Source organism: Notolepis coatsorum, assembly GCF_963971535.1.
Source record: "Notolepis coatsorum genome assembly, chromosome: 1".
Lineage (NCBI taxonomy): Eukaryota > Metazoa > Chordata > Actinopteri > Aulopiformes > Paralepididae > Notolepis > Notolepis coatsorum.
In genome coordinates, this window is record NC_140165.1 from 81298782 (window position 1) to 81321135 (window position 22354).

General features: G+C 40.8%; 2 protein-coding genes across 5 annotated transcripts in view; one reads left to right on the top strand and one right to left on the bottom strand.

Moving 5' to 3' along the window:
* Nucleotides 1-11286, bottom strand: part of LOC311243994 (mitochondrial ribonuclease P catalytic subunit-like) — a 92132-nt gene extending 80846 nt beyond the window's left edge. For both annotated transcript variants that reach the window (XM_084333403.1, XM_084333402.1), the window contains exons 1-3: nucleotides 10387-11286; nucleotides 8857-8936; nucleotides 8387-8621 (exon numbers count right to left, since the gene is read on the bottom strand). In XM_084333403.1, coding sequence (XP_084189529.1) covers nucleotides 8387-8621; nucleotides 8857-8936; nucleotides 10387-10420 — 349 coding nt within the window. In that variant the 5' untranslated portion in view covers nucleotides 10421-11286. The remainder of the gene's footprint in view (nucleotides 1-8386; nucleotides 8622-8856; nucleotides 8937-10386) is intronic.
* A 376-nt stretch (nucleotides 11287-11662) lies between these two features.
* The window catches only part of ppp2r3c (protein phosphatase 2, regulatory subunit B'', gamma), a 59763-nt gene continuing 49071 nt past the window's right edge, over nucleotides 11663-22354 (top strand). For 2 of the 3 annotated variants that reach the window (XM_084316143.1, XM_084316145.1), the window contains exons 1-6: nucleotides 13715-13863; nucleotides 14203-14327; nucleotides 15197-15301; nucleotides 17285-17397; nucleotides 17678-17775; nucleotides 20868-20938. In XM_084316143.1, coding sequence (XP_084172269.1) covers nucleotides 13797-13863; nucleotides 14203-14327; nucleotides 15197-15301; nucleotides 17285-17397; nucleotides 17678-17775; nucleotides 20868-20938 — 579 coding nt within the window. In that variant the 5' untranslated portion in view covers nucleotides 13715-13796. Of the gene's footprint in view, nucleotides 11721-13714; nucleotides 13864-14202; nucleotides 14328-15196; nucleotides 15302-17284; nucleotides 17398-17677; nucleotides 17776-20867; nucleotides 20939-22354 lie in introns of those variants that run through there. The other variant, XM_084316144.1, reaches the window with a different exon arrangement.

Sequence of the window (22354 nt, forward strand, 5' to 3'; positions counted from 1 at the left end):
CCTGATCACTGATAACATAAGACGAATACTGCACGTACTAGATGCCGACAAGGATGACACCATACCTAAGGCGATGCTGTCCCTGGATGCTATGAAAGCCTTTGACAGGCTGGAATGGTCGTATCTATGGGCAGTATTAGAAAGGATGGGGTTAGGAAAAGGATTAATTGATATGATTAAAGTATTATACAAAGACCCATCGGCCATGATTACAACAGGTACAATCATCTCCAAAATCTTTCCGGTATCACGCTCAGCCAGACAGGGTTGCCCTCTTAGTCCCGGACTATTCAATCTATCATTAGAGCCTTTAGCACAATATATAAGACAATCCCAATCCATAGAACCAATCGTAATCAAGGGCACACAACATAAAATTAGTTTATATGCGGACGACGTAATATTGTTCATGCAAAACCCCAACACCACATTGCCTCATCTGCTCAAGTTGATTGAGAACTTTGGTGATTTATCGGGATTTAAGATAAATTGGCCGAAGTCGGCTTTCCTTCCACTTAACACCCCTGCAAAAAAAGATACAACCCTCCCAGGAGAGATACCGATGGTAAAACATTTTAGATGCTTGGGAGTGGAAATATTCCCCACCATAAGACAAACGGTGAAGCACAATTACACAAAAATCCAAAACAAAATCAAAGACGACCTTGATAGGTGGGCAAAACTTAAAAACACAGTACAAGCACGGATATCAATAGTTAAGATGGATGTACTACCTAGAATCAACTTCTTCAGTTCAATGCTACCGTTACCCCCTCCAGAGGGTTACTGGAAAAGATTACACTCCTCCACATACAAATTTATTTGGAATAACAAACCACCACGTATAAAAAGATCCACCGCACAGAGAAATAAAGCAGATGGTGGCATGGCATTTCCAGATTTTTTCCAATATTTTAAGGCGTACACATTAAGACCATTGACAACATGGTTTGACCCCCAAGCATTAGTATCCTGGAGAAAATTAGAAGAAAACATAGTAGCCCCACATAGACTGAAGGACATAGCATACACTAAACTACCAATCAAGCACTGTGAACGGAAATTTGGCCCCATAATTACTCATGCGATCCGGATATGGCATGAAACACACAAAAAAAATCCTAACCCACATAAATGGCACAATCATACTCCCTTATTCAATAACAATGCACTCTTAATTGAAAAACGACCTATAAGATTCCCTATATGGGAAGAGCAAGGCATACACTCATTAGGGGATGTTTTTAACAAACAGGGTTTTTGTAGTTATAAAGAAATACGCAAACATTTTTATCTCACCAAGTCCACATGGCTTTTTTACATACAGTTACAGCTATGTTTGAAGTCTCACGGTGTTCCATTAGACATACCAATTGAACACCACAGATACCACAAATTCTTCTATGAAAGAGAGACATCGAGAGGTTTTGTTTCAGATTTTTATCATCAATTACTAACGTCCTCGTATGAAACCCTCCAACTAGACTCTGCCTGGAGGAGGGATATACCAGACCTGGAAAATGACTTTGATTGGCAAGGAGCCTGGGCAAATGTCCGACTTACATCAAGGAACCCGGACCATCAACAAATCAATCTTAACTATATTCACAGGACATACTTGACTCCTATAAGACTGTGCAGAATGGGTCTTAAACAAGACTCCAAATGCTCCCAATGTACAAATGGGGACGAAGGGACATTTATGCACATGTATTGGGACTGCCCACCAGTTAAGACATTCTGGAAAGATGTGACCCAACAATCATCAAAACTCGTATCTTGGAATATACCTGTACACCCCTCGGTATTACTATTGAATGATGTTTTTGAGTTTGCAGTAAATCCACAGCTAAAGAGATTGGTTTTATCGGGTATCACAGTAGCTAAAAAGCTGATCGCATCACGCTGGTTTCAACCGGAAAAAATGTGCCGGAAAGTTTGGTTTCTTACATATCTCTATGTGATTTATCAAGAAATATCTACAGCAAGAATTCTGGGTCTCAATGAATCCAAAATGTCAATGTGGTTAGAAGTGGTGGAGAGAATAAAAGCTAGCTTATAATGGTAGTGTCTGGTTAGGTGCGAGGGATAATGGGAGGTACTACCCAAGGTGGGGTCCGGGAGGGGGGGGTTCGAGCTGGAGCATATGTGTGTAGGTTTTTAGATAACAGGTATTAGGGGTATATCTTATATAAGACAATTAACTAAAATGTGATTTCATTGGATGTGCTCTGACAATTAATGCTTGTATATCTTATCGTGTGTTGTCATGTTTGTTTATGTGTTTGTTTAAAAAATAATACAAAAATAATACAAAAACGCGAACTTGAATCCCATACACATACACCCTGGTGTCATTGCAATGCGTTTTTTATTCTTTCTTATACAGTAAAAAGGGGGAAGAACACTATATCGTGGGTGTTCATACAGCTTCGAAATTCCACTTGTTTCGTTTAACGTAAAGCCTTTTAAATATAATCAAAACGTTCCCGTGTTTCTGCGGTCTGTGCGCAAAATAATAAGCGCAGTCAGTCAGTACACCCCGTATATTCCGATAACGCTATATAAACCATGCTGCATTCATTCTGAGAGAAAGATCTATTATTCCAAATGCTATTTATAGGGTTTTGACCATAATTACACTACTGTTGCTATTTTACAATGAACTATAATGAATTACGGTTCATACAGAACATGCCAGTGTTGAAACTAATGCACAGAAGCTCATTTCCTTGTTGTAATAATATATTCTACCAACGGGCGCCAGGTACGCATGGTCCGAGCTGTGCGTAAATATAAGCACGAAGTCAAGTTCAAGTTGAAATTGATGAATCCCACACTCTGCTTAGAAATGGTCGTACGCACAGCTTAAGCACATATCTGTGCGTAAATCACGTTGATGAATGAGGGCCCTGGAGACCAAAGGGTGGAAAAATGTATATGATGCCTGTGATCCTGATACAGCATATGATAGTCTGATATTGGAAATAACAGACTCCATCCATAACACCATTCCCGAGAAGACTGTCATGAGCAGTAAAAATGACCAGAACCCCTGGCTTACAAAGGGGATCTTAACATCCATTAAACACAAAAAATAAACTCTACAAACATTATCTTAAGAAGCCTAGTATAAATAATAGAAACAAATACAATCTATATAGAAATAAACTCACTCATCTAATAAAGAAAAGCAAATGTGATCATTATACTGATCAGGTAATAGCATCTCAGGGTGATTCAAAAAGGACATGGTCAGTTCTAAATAAAGTACTAAACAGGGACAAAAAAGCATCAGTGCTCCCTGACCCTGCAAACATGTCACAGCAGGATCTCTCTGATAAATTCAATACCTACTTGCGAATAAAATTAACCATCCCGGGGGGGTGTCTTTTAAACAGTATTTATCAGGTAACTATATTAACTCTTTTTTCATGAAACCAACTGACCATGATGAACTATTCAACATTATCATGAAGATGAAGGACACTCGCACAGCCGGTGCTGATGGAATATGCAGCAAAATCCTAATAGCCATAGCCAATATTATAGTCAGACCACTCGCTCACTGTATTAATTTGTCCTTACTACATGGTGTAGTGCCAAAAAACATCAAAATTGGGAGAATAATACCCATATATAAATCAGGTGACAAAAATAGTATTAATAATTACCGTCCAATATCCGTGTTACCAGCTCTATCCAAAGTCTATGAGAGAGTTGTGTACAATAGATTAAGCGAATACACCACCAAGCTAGATATACTCACCAATTCACAATACGGCTTCAGGAAAAAGAGAACTACAAACATGGCAATATTAGACCTCATAGAAAAAATACATGATGCCATTGACCAGGGTGATTGTGGGGTGGGCGTTTTCCTGGATCTATCAAAGGCTTTTGACACCATTGACTTCACCATTCTACTTGGGAAACTACACCATTATGGCATAAGGGGTCTGGCTCTCAACTGGTTCAGTAGCTATTTACATGGTAGGCAACAGTACGTCGATATAAAAAATCACAAATCAATAAAAATGGACATCAAATATGGGGTCCCCCAGGGGTCAATTCTAGGGCCTTTACTATTTATTCTCTATATAAATGACTTTGTCAACTCATCTGTACTACTGCACAAAGTAATATTCGCTGATGACTAGGGCTGCAACGATTAGTCGACATAATCGACGATGTCGATTATAAAAAATTGTTGCGTCGATTAGTCATTAAAAATGTTTTTTTTTTTTTTTTTTTTTTGCACTACCTATCTTTGTGAGAGTGGCTTCTCAGGGTTCCAGACAACATCATAACATGATGATCCCATAGCAAATTTTGGACATTGAAAACATTGTTCCCCTGCAGGAGATGATGATCAGACTAGACACACAATACATTACACACACACTCCTCTCACTCACACACAGCGATCAGAGCAGCGTTTCCGTTAGAACATATTCGTGCCGGTCTGGGTGTCCTGCAAGATTTCTATCACCGGACATATTCGAGATATTCCGGTCAGAGTTTTAAACAGCAGTCTATTATAATCACATTTTTATGAGCTAACGAATTCCGTTATAATTGGACATGTGTATTAATTACATCAAGCGAAGAATGAGAAATTGATTTGCAGAATCAAATTACTATCTCTCGCCTCTCAAGTTAGTGCGATACGCTACCAGCATCAAGCTCCCGCCCCGCAGGCTCCCGCTGCAGCAGCTGTCACACGCACCCCCAAATGAATCTCGAGTCGACATCGCTTCACCTCGTTGTATCAGACACGTCACACATATCATAATGTTCAACTTCACGTATACAGTCATTAATATATTCCAAATAAAATAAGTCCCTCGATACTCTGCTGACTTGAAATAAAATAGACCGCGTATGTGGGAAGTCGGTCCGACACTAAACAGCAGTCTGTTATAATCACATTTTTATGAGCTAACGAATTCCGTTATATTGGACATTTGTATTAATTATATCAAGCGAAGAACTGAGAAAGCAGAGAGACGGCAACATTATCGTGGTTTGCGTGACGACTCTCTCCACCTCGCAACGACTTATTTGCAAAGAGTATGGCGCTGCAGAGCAGCTGATTCAGTGTTATTGGCTCTTTTCTGGGAACCGCACAGCAGCGCCCCCCACCCAACATTGGCTGAAAATGGCTGAATTGGAGTACTGCTGGAATACTGCATTGTGCTGATAGTGCTCTGGCTCTGCAGCTTCACAAAAGTTCGCACACCCAGCACTAAGCTCTCGCTGACGACGTCGTTGTCATTATTAGAAGCAACGAGGAAACAAATGTAATGATCGTTTCGTTCATCGCATAGGCTATTTAATTTTAGCCTATTTTAATACAATTCAAATAATCAAATTGTGCTTAGACTCAGGGAATTATTTTCACCGGACATTAAGACCGGAGAGAGTAAATATGTCGGACTTCAACAGATTTTGCCGGTCAAATACCGGTAATTACCGGCTAACGGAAACGCTGGATCAGAGTAAGACACACACATACACACTCCTCTCACTCACACACAGCGATCAGAGTAAGACACACACACATACACACTCCTCTCACTCACACACAGCGATCAGAGTAAGACACACACATTCACACTCCTCTCTCTCACACACAGCGATCAGAGTAAGACACACACACATTCACACTCCTCTCACTCACACACAGCGATCAGAGTAAGACACACACATTCACACTCCTCTCTCTCACACACAGCGATCAGAGTAAGACACACACACATTCACACTCCTCTCACTCACACACAGCGATCAGAGTAAGACACACACACATTCACACTCCTCTCTCTCACACACAGCGATCAGAGTAAGACACACACACATTCACACTCCTCTCACTCACACACAGCGATCAGAGTAAGACACACACACATTCACACTCCTCTCACTCACACAGCGATCAGAGTAAGACACACACACATACACAAATTACACAGTACACACCTCTCACTCACACAGCGATCAGAGTAAGACACACACACAAATTACACAGTACACACACTCCTCTCACTCACACAGCGATCAGAGTAAGACACACACACACGGACTTCTCTCACACACAGCAAACAAAAGACCTAGAAGTCTGTCTGATCTGACTCATCCCCCTCTCCCCTTACAGCTGTTCCACGTCACCCTCCTGGTCCTGGACCAAGTTACAGCCCCATCAGCCGCGGTGCTGGGGGCAGATGCTGCTAGTTATTTCTTTTTTATTATTATTTTTTTAGTTATTTAAAGTACACTTCCACTTTAATTTGTATTATTTAATTTATTTATCTTGTTATGAGTGATTGCTGTATTGTTCTTCAAATACATTTTCATTTAAAGTGGCTTAAGATCCAAATTCAAATGTTTCATGAGTCATTATTTTAAATTGCTATGGGATCATCATGTTATGATGTTGTTGTTTGGTCCTGACAAGAGTCTCAAAGTCTGGGGTGATGGTAGACAAGCAACTCTGAGGTCATGCTCAATGTCCAATCTGTTCCTCTGCTCTGTCTTCAGCTGGACCAGAGCTGAGAAGCCACGTTCACAAAGATAGGTAGTTAAAAAAATAAAATAAAAAAAATAAAAAATAAATTTTTGTTTACATAATTGGTTTTCGATTAGTCGACTAATCGAAAAAATAATCGACAGATTAGTCGACTACCAAATTAGTCATTAGTTGCAGCCCTACTGATGACACTAATTTGTTTCTGTCACATAAAAATCCACTCGAGCTACAAGATCTACTCAATACAGAACTACAAAAAGTGGACACCTGGTTCAAATGCAACAAATTATCACTAAATCTCAGCAAAACAAATTTCATTGTCTTCCACTCAAATTGGATGCGCACACATCACATGCGCATAAAAATAAATGGAAAGGAGCTGTCAAGAGTGGTGTCCACAAAATTCCTGGGGGTCATCATCGATGAGTCACTCAACTTCAAATGCCACATAAAATATCTACAAACAAAACTGTCCAAATATGTTGGCTTATTCTGCAAAATACGTCATTTTCTTCCCTTGCCTGCCCTTCTCACTTTATACAAAACCCTGTTTGAACCCCTCATTAATTACTGTAACGTCATATGGTGCAACACATACCCCAGCCATCTCAAGAAACTAGAAAGCCTACAAAAGTGGGTACTACGAGTGCTGTCATGGTCCGGGTATAGAGCGCCCTCAAAGCCTCTGTTCCATCGCTTTGGTCTCCTGAGGCTCGCTGAATTTAACATTCATCAAAACGCATCAATTATGTATCAAGTTGTCAACAACATGAATCACAGACTGTCTGAGCTTGTCCCAGTCTGCCAACCACTGCACATCCACAACACAAGAAATAAGCATCTTATATCTGGCAAGAGGAGAAGGCTCAATTGTGCTAGCCTAAGCATAGCATGCAGGGGTCCACAGATCTGGAACAAGCTTGACGAAAATCTAAAAATGACTAATATCTTTAAAACCTTTAAAAAATCACTGAAAGAGGAACTTCTAAAATCATATCTCTAATTAAAATTATAACTTAGGAATAAAATTGTCTGTATTATGTATCTCTGTTATATGTCAGTTAGTAGGTAGGTGTGTAAACCTACCCATGTTGTATTGTTTTGTTTTGTTTTTTGTTATTGTTTTGTTGTTTATATTCTGTTTGTATCTGTGTTCAGGCTCCCTCCAAAAGCTTTAAATAGCTTCTTGGGAGACCTGGCACATGCACACAATTTGCGACATTGATATCACATGAGGATACTCGCATGTAAATGTATCGTGTGTGTGTGTGAATAAATTCATTCATTCATTCATTCATTCATACTGGGCAGCTCCTAGTGGTCAACAGTGTCAGACTGTGGTTGTACTGGGCAGCTCCTAGTGGTCAACAGTGTCAGACTGTGGTTGTACTGGACAGCTCCTAGTGGTCAACAGTGTCAGGCTGTGGTTGTACTGGGCAGCTCCTAGTGGTCAACAGTGTCAGACTGTGGTTGTACTGGGCAGCTCCTAGTGGTCAACAGTGTCAAACTGTGGTTGTACTGGGTAGCTCCTAGTGGTCAACAGTGTCAGACTGGTTGTACTGGGCAGCTCCTAGTGGTCAACAGTGTCAGACTGTGGTTGTACTGGGCAGCTCCTAGTGGTCAACAGTGTCAGACTGTGGTTGTACTGGGCAGCTCCTAGTGGTCAACAGTGTCAGACTGTGGTTGTACTGGGCAGCTCCTAGTGGTCAACAGTGTCAGACTGTGGTTGTACTGGGCAGCTCCTAGTGGTCAACAGTGTCAGACTGTGGTTGTACTGGGCAGCTCCTAGTGGTCAACAGTGTCAGACTGGTTGTACTGGCCACTGGCACATGGGTAAATAAAGACAGTTGATTCTACCTTCTCCTCTTCTCGTCCCGGGACGCTGATCGTCCATAGATGTGTCCCTCCTCCCCGCCTCTGCGGTCTTCCAGGATGTCCCGGCAGCAGACTTGGGGAAGGCTGGCCGCTCACGCTTCATGAAGCCATCAGCTCCTCTCCTTTCTCCTTTATATTTTATTACATTCTGTCCGTCTGTCTGTCTGCGGTCTCCGTCTGCTACAGGTCTACTCCCTCCACCACTGCTGTACAGGATCTGTGAATGAATGAATGAAAACTGTATTTAACAGATTGCAGAATGGGTACAATACAGTACGGCTCAATACACACACTACGAGGATGCAGACCAGAGAAAGACTTTCGTCTTGTTTACATCAGGGTCCCCCATTTTCAATTCATAGTGACATTTATGACATACACAACATCATGACATTTGTGACATACATGACATCATGACATTTATGACATAGGGACATACAGGTATATAGTACCTGTGGTGCAGTAACTGTGGGCAGCTTGGCTGAGCTTCTGTACCGGAGCAGAGGGTTCATCAGGTTCTGCAGACATACTCCTGTTGATTGATTGATTTAAAACTTTATTAACAGATTGCAGAATGGGTACAATACAGTACAGCTCAATACACACAATTGTTAAGGGGATGCAGACCAGAGAAAGACTTTCGTCTTGTTTACATCAGAGCCTGCAGAATAATGAAAGACCCTCACCACCCCAACAACAGCCTGTTCAAGCTGCTGCGGTCAGGCAAACGCCTGCGAAAACCGGCAACTAGGACAGAGAGACTTCGGCTCAGCTTCTTCCCCCAGGCCATCAGAGCCTTGAACACTGAACTCTCCACACACAAGCACAAATGAGCACACACTGTCACAACACACACACTGTACACGCTCACACACCAGCAGCCACTTTAACATGAACACACACACTCATGCTGCACACGCTCACACTTATGGTCACTTTACAAAATAGTATAGTATAACTTGAGATTGTATAATAGCATTGTATAGCAGTGTACATAAAGACCCAGTGCCTCATCCATAGCTAACAGTGTATTGCACTATCACAGGACCTAGCATGTCTTACCATGCTCTTGTAAAAACTCATGTACATATACCGATATGCCCTACTTTGATTACTTGTATTATTGCACAAATGTCGTTCACATCCTATTGGATTCTTACTATTGTAATTGTATTATTGTATTATGCACAATCGTTGCGGGCAAGACCCCCCGCATTTCACTGTATACTTGTATGCCGTGAAAAATAAAACTCTTGACTTGACTTAGCCCCTTACGTGACTGTGGTTTGCAAGCCTGGGGCTTTTGTGACCGCAGTCACTTGCTGGTGGGACACGATCAGTTTAAAAAATAACAACCAAGCGTGATTGCGGGGCTGGGGGTGTGTCAAAAATATAACAGATATGAATTTCAAAGATACCCAGCGTACAATATGGGTTTAACACAGCTTTACAGTGGGGTCTGGAAGCTCGGAGTTGCTAATAAACAGTTTAAATCATTGTTACTCCACGAGTGGTACTCACAGAGCAAGCTGTGTATTTCCGCCTGTAATGCCTGGACCAGGCAGCCAAATGCCTGGTGCGCATGTGCGGTGACACCAATGGCGGAAATACACGGCTCGCTCTGTGAGTACCACCACTCATGGAGTAACAATGATTTAAACTGTTTATTAGCAACTCCAAGCTTCCAGACCCCACTGTAAAGCTGTGTTAAACCCATATTGTACGCTGGGTATCTTTGAAATTCATATCGGATATATTTTTTACACACCCCCAGCCCCGCGATCACGCTTGGTTGTTATTTTTTAAACTGGTCGCGTCCCACCAGCAAGTGACTGCGGTCACAAAATCCCCAGGCTTGCAAACCGCAGTCACGTAAGGGGCTAGACTTGACTTGACTCAGGGTCCCCCATTTTCAATTCATCATAACATATATGACATATACAGATATACAGTACTGTTACATCTATACATTTATGACATACCTGTCTTGCACATCAGGGGTGAGAACCTCAACATTGTGTAGAACAGGCAGCATGGACTCTTGAAAGTATATGAGTTGAATGTTCCAGTCGCATTGGTTTCAGCTGCATGTCAACAGTCTTCTTGTGCTCATCATCTTCCACGTCTGATATAAACTATAAGGTTGGGCTACAGCTGTTTACCCTGCAGCTACTATAACGTTCCTACTTGTTGTCAGTCAGATGAATTAAACTGGAATGATAGCTAGTCTAGCAGCAGGTAGCTATAGTAACTAACCCTAACCCAGTCAGATGAATTAAACTGGAATGATAGCTAGTCTAGCAGCAGGTAGCTATAGTAACTAACCCTAACACAGTCAGATGAATTAAACTGGAATGATAGCTAGTCTAGCAGCAGGTAGCTATAGTAACTAACCCTAACCCAGTCAGATGAATTAAACTGGAATGATAGCTAGTCTAGCAGCAGGTTACAGGTAGCTATAGTAACTAACCCTAACCCAGTCAGATGAATTAAACTGGAATGATAGCTAGTCTAGCAGCAGGTAACTATAGTAACTAACCCTAACCCAGTCAGATGAATTAAACTGGAATGATAGCTAGTCTAGAAGCAGGTAGCTATAGTAACTAACTCTAACCCAGTCAGATGAATTAAACTGGAATGATAGCTAGCTAGCAGCAGGTAGCAGTAACTATAGTAACTAGTCTAGCAGCAGGTAGCAGTAACTAGCCTCAGCATGCAGGTTGACGTTCAGCCTAACTTCTACAAAACATTATCCTTCTATAACTATATTCCCCCTTAAAGGCGACTCAACTATCCATTCTTCACGGACACAACGCAATAAGTAGTTTTTCTTTTCAGCAAAACTATATCTAGGACACACAAACACACATTATTATAATGGTCTCGTCCTATAAAACACAAGAGTCGCACACTGTGACGTCATCACGCCAGCTCACGGCAGCAACAATCACTTCCGGGTTGGGTGAATTTGACTTCAAATTAAACGTTTTTTATTTTATTAAATGAAAAGCAGTAATCTATGACCCAATTAAATTAAATAAAAAGTGAGGAAGGCTAGCTAACGTATGCTAACCCTAACTAACCTTACTTTGATTGATTGAAAATGTTATTTAACAGATTGCAGAATGGGTACACAGTACGGCTCAATACACACAATGATGCAGACCATGAGAAAGACTTTCATCTTGTTTACAACCCCCCCGACACTCAACTAAGTGAACTAACCGCCTCGGCCAGTCCTTCATACCAGCGGCCATCAGGCTCCACAACAGTGGGCAGGGACTGCGGCCAGACATCCAACTACAACTACTAGGAAGTAGGACAATAACACTACCTTATGCATACTGCACCTTATGTGAATACTGTATATTTCAGTTAGTATATTGATTTGTTGTATTGTTTACACTGCTTGTTTGTACGACCTCCCCTCCCCCATGCTGCTATGATGCCTGAAGGGGATCAATAAAGGAATATCTTATCTTATATTAGATGAAGACTAAGAGGCTCCCCAGATTTAATGTTTGAATGAAAAGAGAAATAGAACAAATACAAAATAGATGGTGAAAATAGATTTAAATAAAAAAAATTATTAAAACATGTTAAAGATGTTCTTCAATCCCCTAAACCAGGGGTGTCAAACTCATTTTCACAGAGGGCCACATCAACATTATGGTTGCCCTCAAAGGGCCAAAGACCGTATAGATGTTAATGTAATGTAAAATAAATGTAGCTACACATTTACATATTGTTAAACATGGTGTTTCTGTATTTATTACTTATTCAAGTTATACATATTGCATATTCATTTGCATAAATGTAAAAATATATGTTAGCTTATGTTATTTTAACAAATAATTTTTGTTTATCAGAACCCCATATTACTCCACCAATCAATGATCAAACCATTCAAGTAAATAACAAAGAAGAATATCATCAAATACAAGCTATGACATTAAGTTTGTTCAAAACCTTTTTGTCACAGTCAAGAGGGGCAGAACTAACAACTGTGAGCTGCAAAGAACACGTGGGACAGATGTAGCAGATGTTACAAAAACAAATGGCTGCACACAACCTTGCAGAGGCCATACATCCAACTAATGGAAGATAGTTTAATTAACTTTAATGAACAGATTGCAGAATGGGTACAGTACAGTACAGCTCAATACACACAATTGCAGACCAGAGAAATATTTTTTTTTTTTTTTTACCTGAGCTCTTGGGGGGCCACATCAAATGACGTGGCGGGCCGGATTTGGCCCGCGGGCCGTGAGTTTGACACCTATGCCCTAAACCCTTTAACTACCACACTACAGAAGGTTAACCCTTTCACTGCACACTACAGAAGGTTAACCTTTCACTACCACACTACATTGATTGATTGATTGATTGAAAACTTTATTAACAGATTGTAGAATGGGTACAATACAGTACAGCTCAATACACACAATTGTTAAGGGGATGCAGACCAGAGAAAGACTTTCGTCTTGTTTACATCAGGGTCCCCCATTTTCAATTCATCAGGAGACGGTTAACCCTTTCACTACCACACTACAGAAGGTTAACCTTTCACTACCACACTACAGAAGGTTAACCTTTCACTACCACACTACAGAAGGTTAACCTTTCACTACCACACTACAGAAGGTTAACCTTTCACTACCACACTACAAGAGATCATAAAAAATATATACATTCGAAAGGGAAGAAACTGTACATTGGAGGGGGTTGGGTGGGTGCACTGGGTGGTGGTTTGGACATTTACTGGGACCAGTTTCCACTCTTTGAGAGCGATTTTGAAGGAGGGAAGGGATTCACATTATTTTACGGCTGTGGGTAGGGCGTTCCACATTGATGTGGCATAATTGCGAAACATCTCAAAACTAACTCGTCAGACTACTACTTGACCTTATCTACGGGAGACTGCAATTCGAAACTGTAAATGCCCTAACTCAACCCCCTCCAATGTAAATGTCCTAACCCAATAATACACAAGACCCTCTTCTTGGGACCAAAGTTTCGTCGATAATCCAATCCAGTTACCCCCCCCCCCCCCCCCCCCCACCTCATCCAATGTACAGTTTCTTTGTCAAATGTATACTCTCTTTTTTTAACTCTTACAGTACTGTATTTGTAAATCTGGTATGTCATAAATGTAGTGTGTGTATTGAGCTGTACTGTATTGTACCCATTCTGCAATCTGTTAAATAAAATGTTCAATCAATCAAATCAATCAATCAAACCACAACACCAGAGGGAGCTTTATTTTGAAATACCGCGACCGGAAGTCGTCTTGACGCTGTGATGTTTAGATTGTGACTTTATTGTTTATTCTGCCTCAGATATCGGATCGTTTCACATCAAAAGTGGTATTTATTTATTTCTACCAGCAAACATGGCAACAGAAACAACATGGTCTGACGTTTTAAAAAGGAGAGCAGCAGCGAACTGCAAGAAGAAAGGTGAGAAGAGAGAAGTCACTTTCTATGTAACGCAGCAGCTAGCTGTTAGCCCACTGTAGCTAACTACTGTAACTTAACATCATGTGTTAACTTTAACTTCTCTCTATTGATTATTACTGTAGCTAACTACTGTAACTTAACAACATGTGTTAACTTTAACTTCTCTCTATTGATTATTACTGTAGCTAACTACTGTAACTTAACAACATGTGTTAACTTTAACTTCTCGATTGATTATTACTGTAGCTACTGTAACTTAACTACATGTGTTCACTTTAACTTCTCTCTATTGATTATTACTGACATCATGTTCTGTCTGTTTATTAATGTGTCTAACAGATGAGAGAGACGAAGAGCAGAAGAAGGAGGAGGAAACAGAGTTATTCACTAAATATTACTCTGAGTGGAGAGGAGGAGGAAACACAGACAGCTCTTATAACAACATCCCTCGCTTCTATTACAGGGTAATAATAATAATAATAATAATAATAATAATAATAATAATAATAATAATAATAATAATAATAATAATAATATATTATATATATAAACACTGTCTGTCTGAGGAGGAGGAAACACAGACAGCTCTTATAACAACATCCCTCGCTTCTATTAGGTAATAATAATATATTATATAAACACTGTCTGTCGTCCGTCCGTCCGTCTGTCTGTCTGTCTGCCTTTCTGTCTGTCTGTCTATCTGTGTGTCTGTCTGTCTATCTGTGTGTCTGTCTGTCTGTCTGTCAGTACTTCTGTCTGTCTGTCTGTCTGCCTGTGTTGTTTATGTTTATGTTTATTAGGATCCCCATTAGTCATCATCAACGTGTTGACTATTCTTCCTGGGGTCCTCACAGACATACAAATATGAAACATTCAGTGTAAATCAGTCATATATCACATCCATAATCAATAGAAAATAAAACAAAATGTCATAGGTGAATCCATTTCACCATACATTGCAGTTTTCTTTAGAGCGTTGGTTCTAGGCAGAGGTAGAGTAAAGCGACTACTTGAAGCATGTCTGGTATTATGGGCATTATGGGCATGTTGTTGTTGTTGTTGTTGTTGTTGTTGTTGTTGTTGTAGTAGTAACAGAAGTTAACCCTTTCACTGCCACACGACAGAATGTTAACCCTTTACTATCACACAACCGACGGCGATGCTCCATCATTAGCATCATTAGCTCTGCATCCGTCGGTTGTGTGATAGTAAAGGGCTAACCTTCTGTATTGTCACAGTGAAAGGGTTAACCGGCTGTCGTGTGGCAGTGAAAACCGTTGGATGTTGCTGTTGATTGACGATGACGATGATGATGATGATGATGTGGTGTCAGTTACCTGCAGAGGACGAGGTCCTGCTCCAGAAGCTGAGAGAAGAGTCCAGAGCTGTGTTTCTACAGAGGAAGAGCAGAGAGCTGCTAGATAATGAAGAACTACAGGTAACACACACACACCCAACCCCCTCCAATGTAGTTTCAAGTTTCTTTATTAGTTGTCATAGTACAAAATACAGAATACTTTTCCATTAAATGCTTTTTTTCTGTATGAACTCCTGGGAGTGTGCTAGATAAAAATAGATTAAAAGTATAAAATAGAAAGTCAAAAGTATGTAAACAAAAAGTGTTGAGTCAATATACAATATACAATACAGAGTAAAAAAAGAGTAACAGTGAGTTACAGTACAATACAGTATACAGTACAATGCAGAAATGGGATGAGGTACAACTTAGGGTAATGTGCAATGAGGTATGAGTTGTAGTGCAAATCTCTTTACCAATAAATATAAAGTGTGTTAAAATGAGTAAAGTGGGTGCTACAGTGAGTTGTTTATTTAAAGTGAGTGTTAGGGTTATTGTCATTGATGGCCTGGGGATAGAAGCTCCTTCTGAGTCTCTGTACGGCCATGAGACTCCGGTATCGCTTGCCTGACCACAGCAGTTCAAATAGGCAGTTGTTTGGGTGACTAGTACTGTATATTTGTATGTCGTGTATGTCATAAATGTCTTGATGAATTGAAAATGGAGGACCCTGATGTAAACCAGATGAAAGTATTTTTCTGGTCTGCATCCTTTTAACAATTGTTGTATTGAGCCGTACTGTATTGTACCCATTCTGCAATCTGCTTAATAAAGTTTTCAATCAAACACACACACACACAACCCCCTCCAATGTAGTTTCAAGTTTCTTTATTAGTTGTCATAGTACAAAATACAGAATACTTTTCCATTAAATGCTTTTTTTCTGTATGAACTCCTGGGAGTGTGCTAGATAAAAATAGATTAAAAGTATAAAATAGAAAGTCAAAAGTATGTAAACAAAAAGTGTTGAGTCAATATACAATATACAATACAGAGTAAAAAAAGAGTAACAGTGAGTTACAGTACAATACAGTATACAGTACAATGCAGAAATGGGATGAGGTACAACTTAGGGTAATGTGCAATGAGGTATGAGTTGTAGTGCAAATCTCTTTACCAATAAATATAAAGTGTGTTAAAGTGAGTAAAGTGGGTGCTACAGTGAGTTGTTTATTTAAAGTGAGTGTTAGGGTTATTGTCATTGATGGCCTGGGGATAGAAGCTCCTTCTGAGTCTCTGTACGGCCATGAGACTCCGGTATCGCTTGCCTGACCACAGCAGTTCAAATAGGCAGTTGTTTGGGTGACTAGTACTGTATATTTGTATGTCGTGTATGTCATAAATGTCTTGATGAATTGAAAATGGAGGACCCTGATGTAAACCAGATGAAAGTATTTTTCTGGTCTGCATCCTTTTAACAATTGTTGTATTGAGCCGTACTGTATTGTACCCATTCTGCAATCTGCTTAATAAAGTTTTCAATCAAACACACACACACCTGACCTGTAGGTGTCGCTGTCCACAACGCCAGATTACCACCCACGGCTTCCCTCCCGCTAACTCAGCCAAACAAGTTAGTATGACGATCGGCCCAAGCCACAGGCAATGCTGACTCCGGGAGTCGAGACCACAGCCTCTTGCATTGGTGACGAGCGCAATCTCCGCTACGCCACCCGACCGCCCTAAGGGGGCTTTGTTGACATGGGAATCATTATGATTACATTGCCAAAGCCAGTGTTAAAACAAACAAAACAAAAAAAAAGTGCGAATAGTGCAGGAATATTTGTGTGATTGACACAATTGCCATTTATGGTGGTTGTATTCCGTTGGATGTCCTTTTCTTGTCACAACAGCTCACAAATCTTGCTGCTGTGTTTGCACATTGTTGTATTTCTCCCAGTAGGTATGGGAGTTTTCCGTTATTTGCCATGTTTTCACCATGTTTATGTCTATCTGTATCTCTCTAATCTCTATCCTCTCTATCTGTCTCTATCTCTCTCTGTCTCTCTGTCTCTCTCCATTTCTCTCCTCTCCTCTTCTCTCTCTCCTCTCCTCTCTCTCTAGAACCTGTGGTTTCTTCTTGATAAACACCAGGTTCCTCCAGTGACGGGGGAAGAGGCCATGATCAGCTATGAGGCCTATCTGCAGGTGGGACAGAAGGCTGGACCCAAGTGCAAGTAAGTAGAGAACAACAACAAACAGAGAGGGACGCATTCCGGTCTTATAAATCCTATAACCATCTTCATAAATATGTTAATAACATGGTAATTCATGTTAATAACTATAGTAGAGGATTCTACTTGAGTAACATGACTCATGGTTTTTTCTTTTTCTCCGATCTCTCTTCTCTCCTATCTCCTCTCTCTTATCCTCTCTCCTCTTTCCTCTCCTTTTCCTCCTCTCATCTTCTCTCCTCTCCCTCTCTCTTCTTCTCTCCCTTTCTCTTCTCCTCTTCAGACAGTTTTTTACAGCCAGAGTTTATGCTAAGCTGCTCCTTAGCGACCCCTATGGGAGGATCTCCATCATGCAGTTCTTCAACTACGTTATGCGGAAAGGTCTGGATCTCCATCATCATCACCACCTCCTCCTCCTGCTCCTCCTCCTCCTCCTCCTCCTCCTCCTCCTCCTCCTCCTCCTCCTCCTCCTCCTCCTCCTGCTCCTCCTTCTTGTGTGTGACTGTGTGCATGTCTGTCCGCAATTTGCGGGCGTGTGTGTGTGTGTGTTTGTTCCACATTAGAAAATGTAAATAAGTGCTTCTCATCAAGGTTTACTTGCTACCATTATATGGAACAGGCCTCCATGGACCGCTACGTATCAGCCCTGTGTATAACTGTAGATTAATGATTCTGATACATATTTGGCAAACAGCTTGTTAGAATGAGTTCTATCTCTGTTGTAACAGGTAGCCAGACAGTGTGGTTTAGTTCTATCTGTAACAGATAGCCAGACAGTGTGGTTTAGTTCTATCTGTAACAGGTAGCCAGACAGTGTGGTTTAGTTCTATCTGTAACAGGTAGCCAGACAGTGTGGTTTAGTTCTATCTGTAACAGGTAGCCAGACAGTGTGGTTTAGTTCTATCTGTAACAGGTAGCCTGACAGTGTGGTTTAGTTCTATCTGTAACAGGTAGCCTGACAGTGTGGTTTAGTTCTATCTGTAACAGGTAGCCAGACAGTGTGGTTTAAATAATAAATAATCACTATTATGGGTCCATAAAACATTTATTCAGCACTTCTGAATGCATACAGCACATTAATTCCATCTTTTCTCTGGCTGCCACGGCGGACATCTGTGCTCTACTGAGCACACCTTTCTAGTCCCCAGTTGAATGTGCTCTCTTGACTCGGCACAGTAGACGCGCGACGTGTATGCTCGAGAAAGATTATATTATCAACGACAGACAGCGTCAATGTGAGAAACACTATCCCCCCCCCCTCTCGCTCTGAATAATATGCATATTAGATCACTCAGTGATTAACCGTGACGGGCATATAGTAAATAAGGATGTTAAAGACGCATTTATTGGACGCGTTGCGCACAGAGTTTACATAGAAACAGCGCGACTCCAGACAGCGCGACATCATCACAACAACACGCGTTAGGTTACAGGTTGTTTCTGTTTCGGTATTATATTTTCGGTGAAAAAACTCTTTCGGCCGAAAGGCAATTTTTTGCCATTTTCGGCCGAAAACATTCGGTAGCCGAAATTTCGGTGCATCCCTAGTTTAGTTATATCTGTAACAGGTAGCCAGACAGTGTGGTTTAGTTCTATCTCTACTGTAACAGGTAGCCAGACAATGTGGTTTAGTTCTATCTGTAACATGTAACCAGACAGTGTGGTTTAGTTATATCTGTAACAGGTAGCCAGACAGTGTGGTTTAGTTCTATCTCTGTTGTAACAGGTAGCCAGACAGTGTGGTTTAGTTCTTTCTCTGTTGTAACAGGTAGCCAGACAGTGTGATTTAGTTCTATCTCTGTTGTTCCACAGTGCAGGTTTACATGCTACAACCATGCTCATAAATACGTTATTAACATGTTCATAAATACATTAATAACCATGCTCATAAATACGTTATTAACATGTTCATAAATACGTTAATAACATGTTAATAACCATGCTCATAAATACGTTATTTGAGACAAAGCGGGGCTCGCAACTCATTTGTAGTTCCAAGATGTTTATTTGACAAAAAGGCAGATGCAACGTTTCGACCCTTCCGGTCTTCTTCAAGCAATGCTTGGAACTACAAATGAGTTGCGAGCCCCGCTTTGTCTCATATATTACTGTTTTTACAGTTTGGCTCAGCACCAACAAACGGAGGATGTGCGTTATTTATTTTTTCTGCATAAATACGTTATTAACATGTTAATAACCATGCCCATAAATATGTTAATAACATGTTAATAACCATGCTCATAAATACGTTATTAACATGTTCATGAATACGTTAATAACATGTCAATAACCATGCTCATAAATACGTTAATAACATGTCAACCATGCTCATAAATATGTTATTAACATGTTCATAAATACGTTAATAACATGTTAATAACCATGCTCATAAATACGTTATTAACATGTTCATAAATACGTTAATAACATGTTAACACTTTCTTCGCCAGGCTTATGTACATCATTATACTATCCTCTGCCAGCTCTATTTGTCTATGGAGAAGTTCCCCTTTTTTGCAGGGCTATAACTTTTTAAATTGTATTGCTAAATTGACATTACTATGGCCCATTCAACATCAAGTATCTATTGTTCAGGGTGTAGCAACGTTATACTTTTTCATTCACATATTCATACTAAAATACGGTCTAAAGTATAAATATGTTTTTATCGTTTTCTGCAGCTTTCTGCAGAACGTGATTTATAGCCCTAAATGCATTATATTGATGATTGTATACAGTTTGATAGCGATCGGCGCGAGATAAAAAATGTCAAATGGACGTGCTTCTAGAAGTTACTACTTATCATCTGATGTTGACCGGATGGGGGGGGGGGGTCGTTTATAATTCCGTGGCCAACGTTAGATGATTCATCTAGTGTGGGTGATATGATCATTAGAGCAGTTTGTATCGAACACGGTAAAAAAATACACTGAAACTCACCCCAGTCTCCTCGGGCCGTTGGACGATCAGCGTGGAGCAGAAATATTCCTATTATGGGATGTTGAAATATGCGATCCATCTCCAGGTTGTATAATAGTATATACGTCCAAATCATGTTGTTTATCAAGTTATTGGTAACGGATTGCTATCCATTGTGTCTAGCTTGAGTCCCGGGACCTATAGCGAGTGATCGGACCGAATTTGGATGAGCACCAGTTTCCATTTCCGGTTTGGGCAATCCGCCGATCGGCCACCAGATGGCGCTCTTGAACCGTTGGAGAGTTGAGAGGGGATCAACAGTAGATCTCAAGTCTCCGCGGGAGAAATATGATTGCGATCACAGATTTTTGAAATATTGATCGTCATTGGCAGAATTAGCATGGCGGGGAATGACGAGTTTAGGCGTCCTTGGCAGAGAAAGTGTTAATAACCATGCTCATAAATACGTTATTAACATGTTCATAAATACGTTAATAACATGTTAATAACCATGTTCTCCCTTTCTTCTCTCCCGTGTGTGTGTGTGTCTCCAGTGTGGCTCCATCAGACCAGGATAGGTCTGAGTCTCTATGACGTGGCTGGACAGGGCTACCTCAGAGAGTCGGTGAGACTTTCCTCCAGTCTACCCTCCCTGTGGTTCTAATGAGACCTTCCTCCAGTCTCTCTCCCTGTGGTTCTAATGAGACCTTCCTCCAGTCTCTCCCTGTGGTTCTAATGAGACCTTCCTCCAGTCTCTCTCCCTGTGGTTCTAGTAATACCTAACCCTAGTAATACCCCCCCTTCCTCTCTGTCTCTCTCTCTCTCTCTCTCTCTCTCTCTCTCTCTCTCTCTCTCTCTCTCTCTCTCTCTCTCTCTCTCTCTCTCTCAAATGCATATGCTCGGTATACATTATGCTCCATCATGCGTGAAGGAAAGGGCGGGGGGGTCGTTTATGATTCCTTGATTGTCAGTAATGGCTTTCTTTAGTACGACATCATACGTTGATCGGATGGATTGCAATGAAATAAATGGACAATCGAGCTGGAATTAACGTTGGATTCCTCTTACCTGTTCCCGATGAGTCTGGAGTAAAAAGATTCCAATTATTTGATTTCGATCTGCTAGATCCATTTTCCGTTTGTGCCAAAAGCATTGATTCTTGCGTCTCGAAAGCGATCCAATGCACTCGAGTGTTTGTCTTGATCAACATAACAAGATAGCTCTGCCGGAGGATTTCCCCCGATGCACAGAGCGTCACATCCGGTTTAGAGTGGAGTGCAACTCGCCCGAAATCCACCAGGCTGCGGTATTGAGGCGTTGAAATATCAGACAGGGTCCAGCTGGCTCCCGGACCCTTCCTGGATGAATTATGAATGCCAATAGCGAATAAAGGAAATAACGATCATAAAAACTACTAAACTCATTGTTGGCGTTATTAGATTGGCGGGCAATAACGAGTAAACTCGTTTTTGGCGGGGCGCCCCAGTGGCGAACCACATAGCGCGCTCAGCCGCGACACGGCGACCCGGGTTCGACTCCCGAACCCGTCGTTATTTGCCAAATGTCTTCCCCCCACTCTGTATCCCATTCCTTTTCTGTCTCTCCCTACTGGACTGCCCAGTAGAAATAAAGCGATAAAACGCCAAAAACAAAAAAAAATCTTTAAACTCGTTTTTGGCGCAGGTTGTGTTAACATAAAACATAAACATGGATTACAAAACAGATATCATACAAAATATCATCATAAAATAAAACATCAATTGTTACAGCATAAAAGTGTCAGTTGACTGTCACTCACTGTCCCTCAGTCTATGGCAGGCAGCAACATAGGCTGCTGCTAGCTCACAGCTTGTTGAGTCCTCCTCTAATAGGACTGCTAGTTTCTCTGTATCTGGTAGTGTAAGAAAACATTTTGTTATTAATTCAAATGTTTTTAAATGCATTTCTCTAATATATTTATATTTTTCACATTTGGTGAGGAAGTGCAACTCAGTTTCAGGCTCACTGAGGATGAAATGGCAGCACAGCCTTTGCTCTGCAG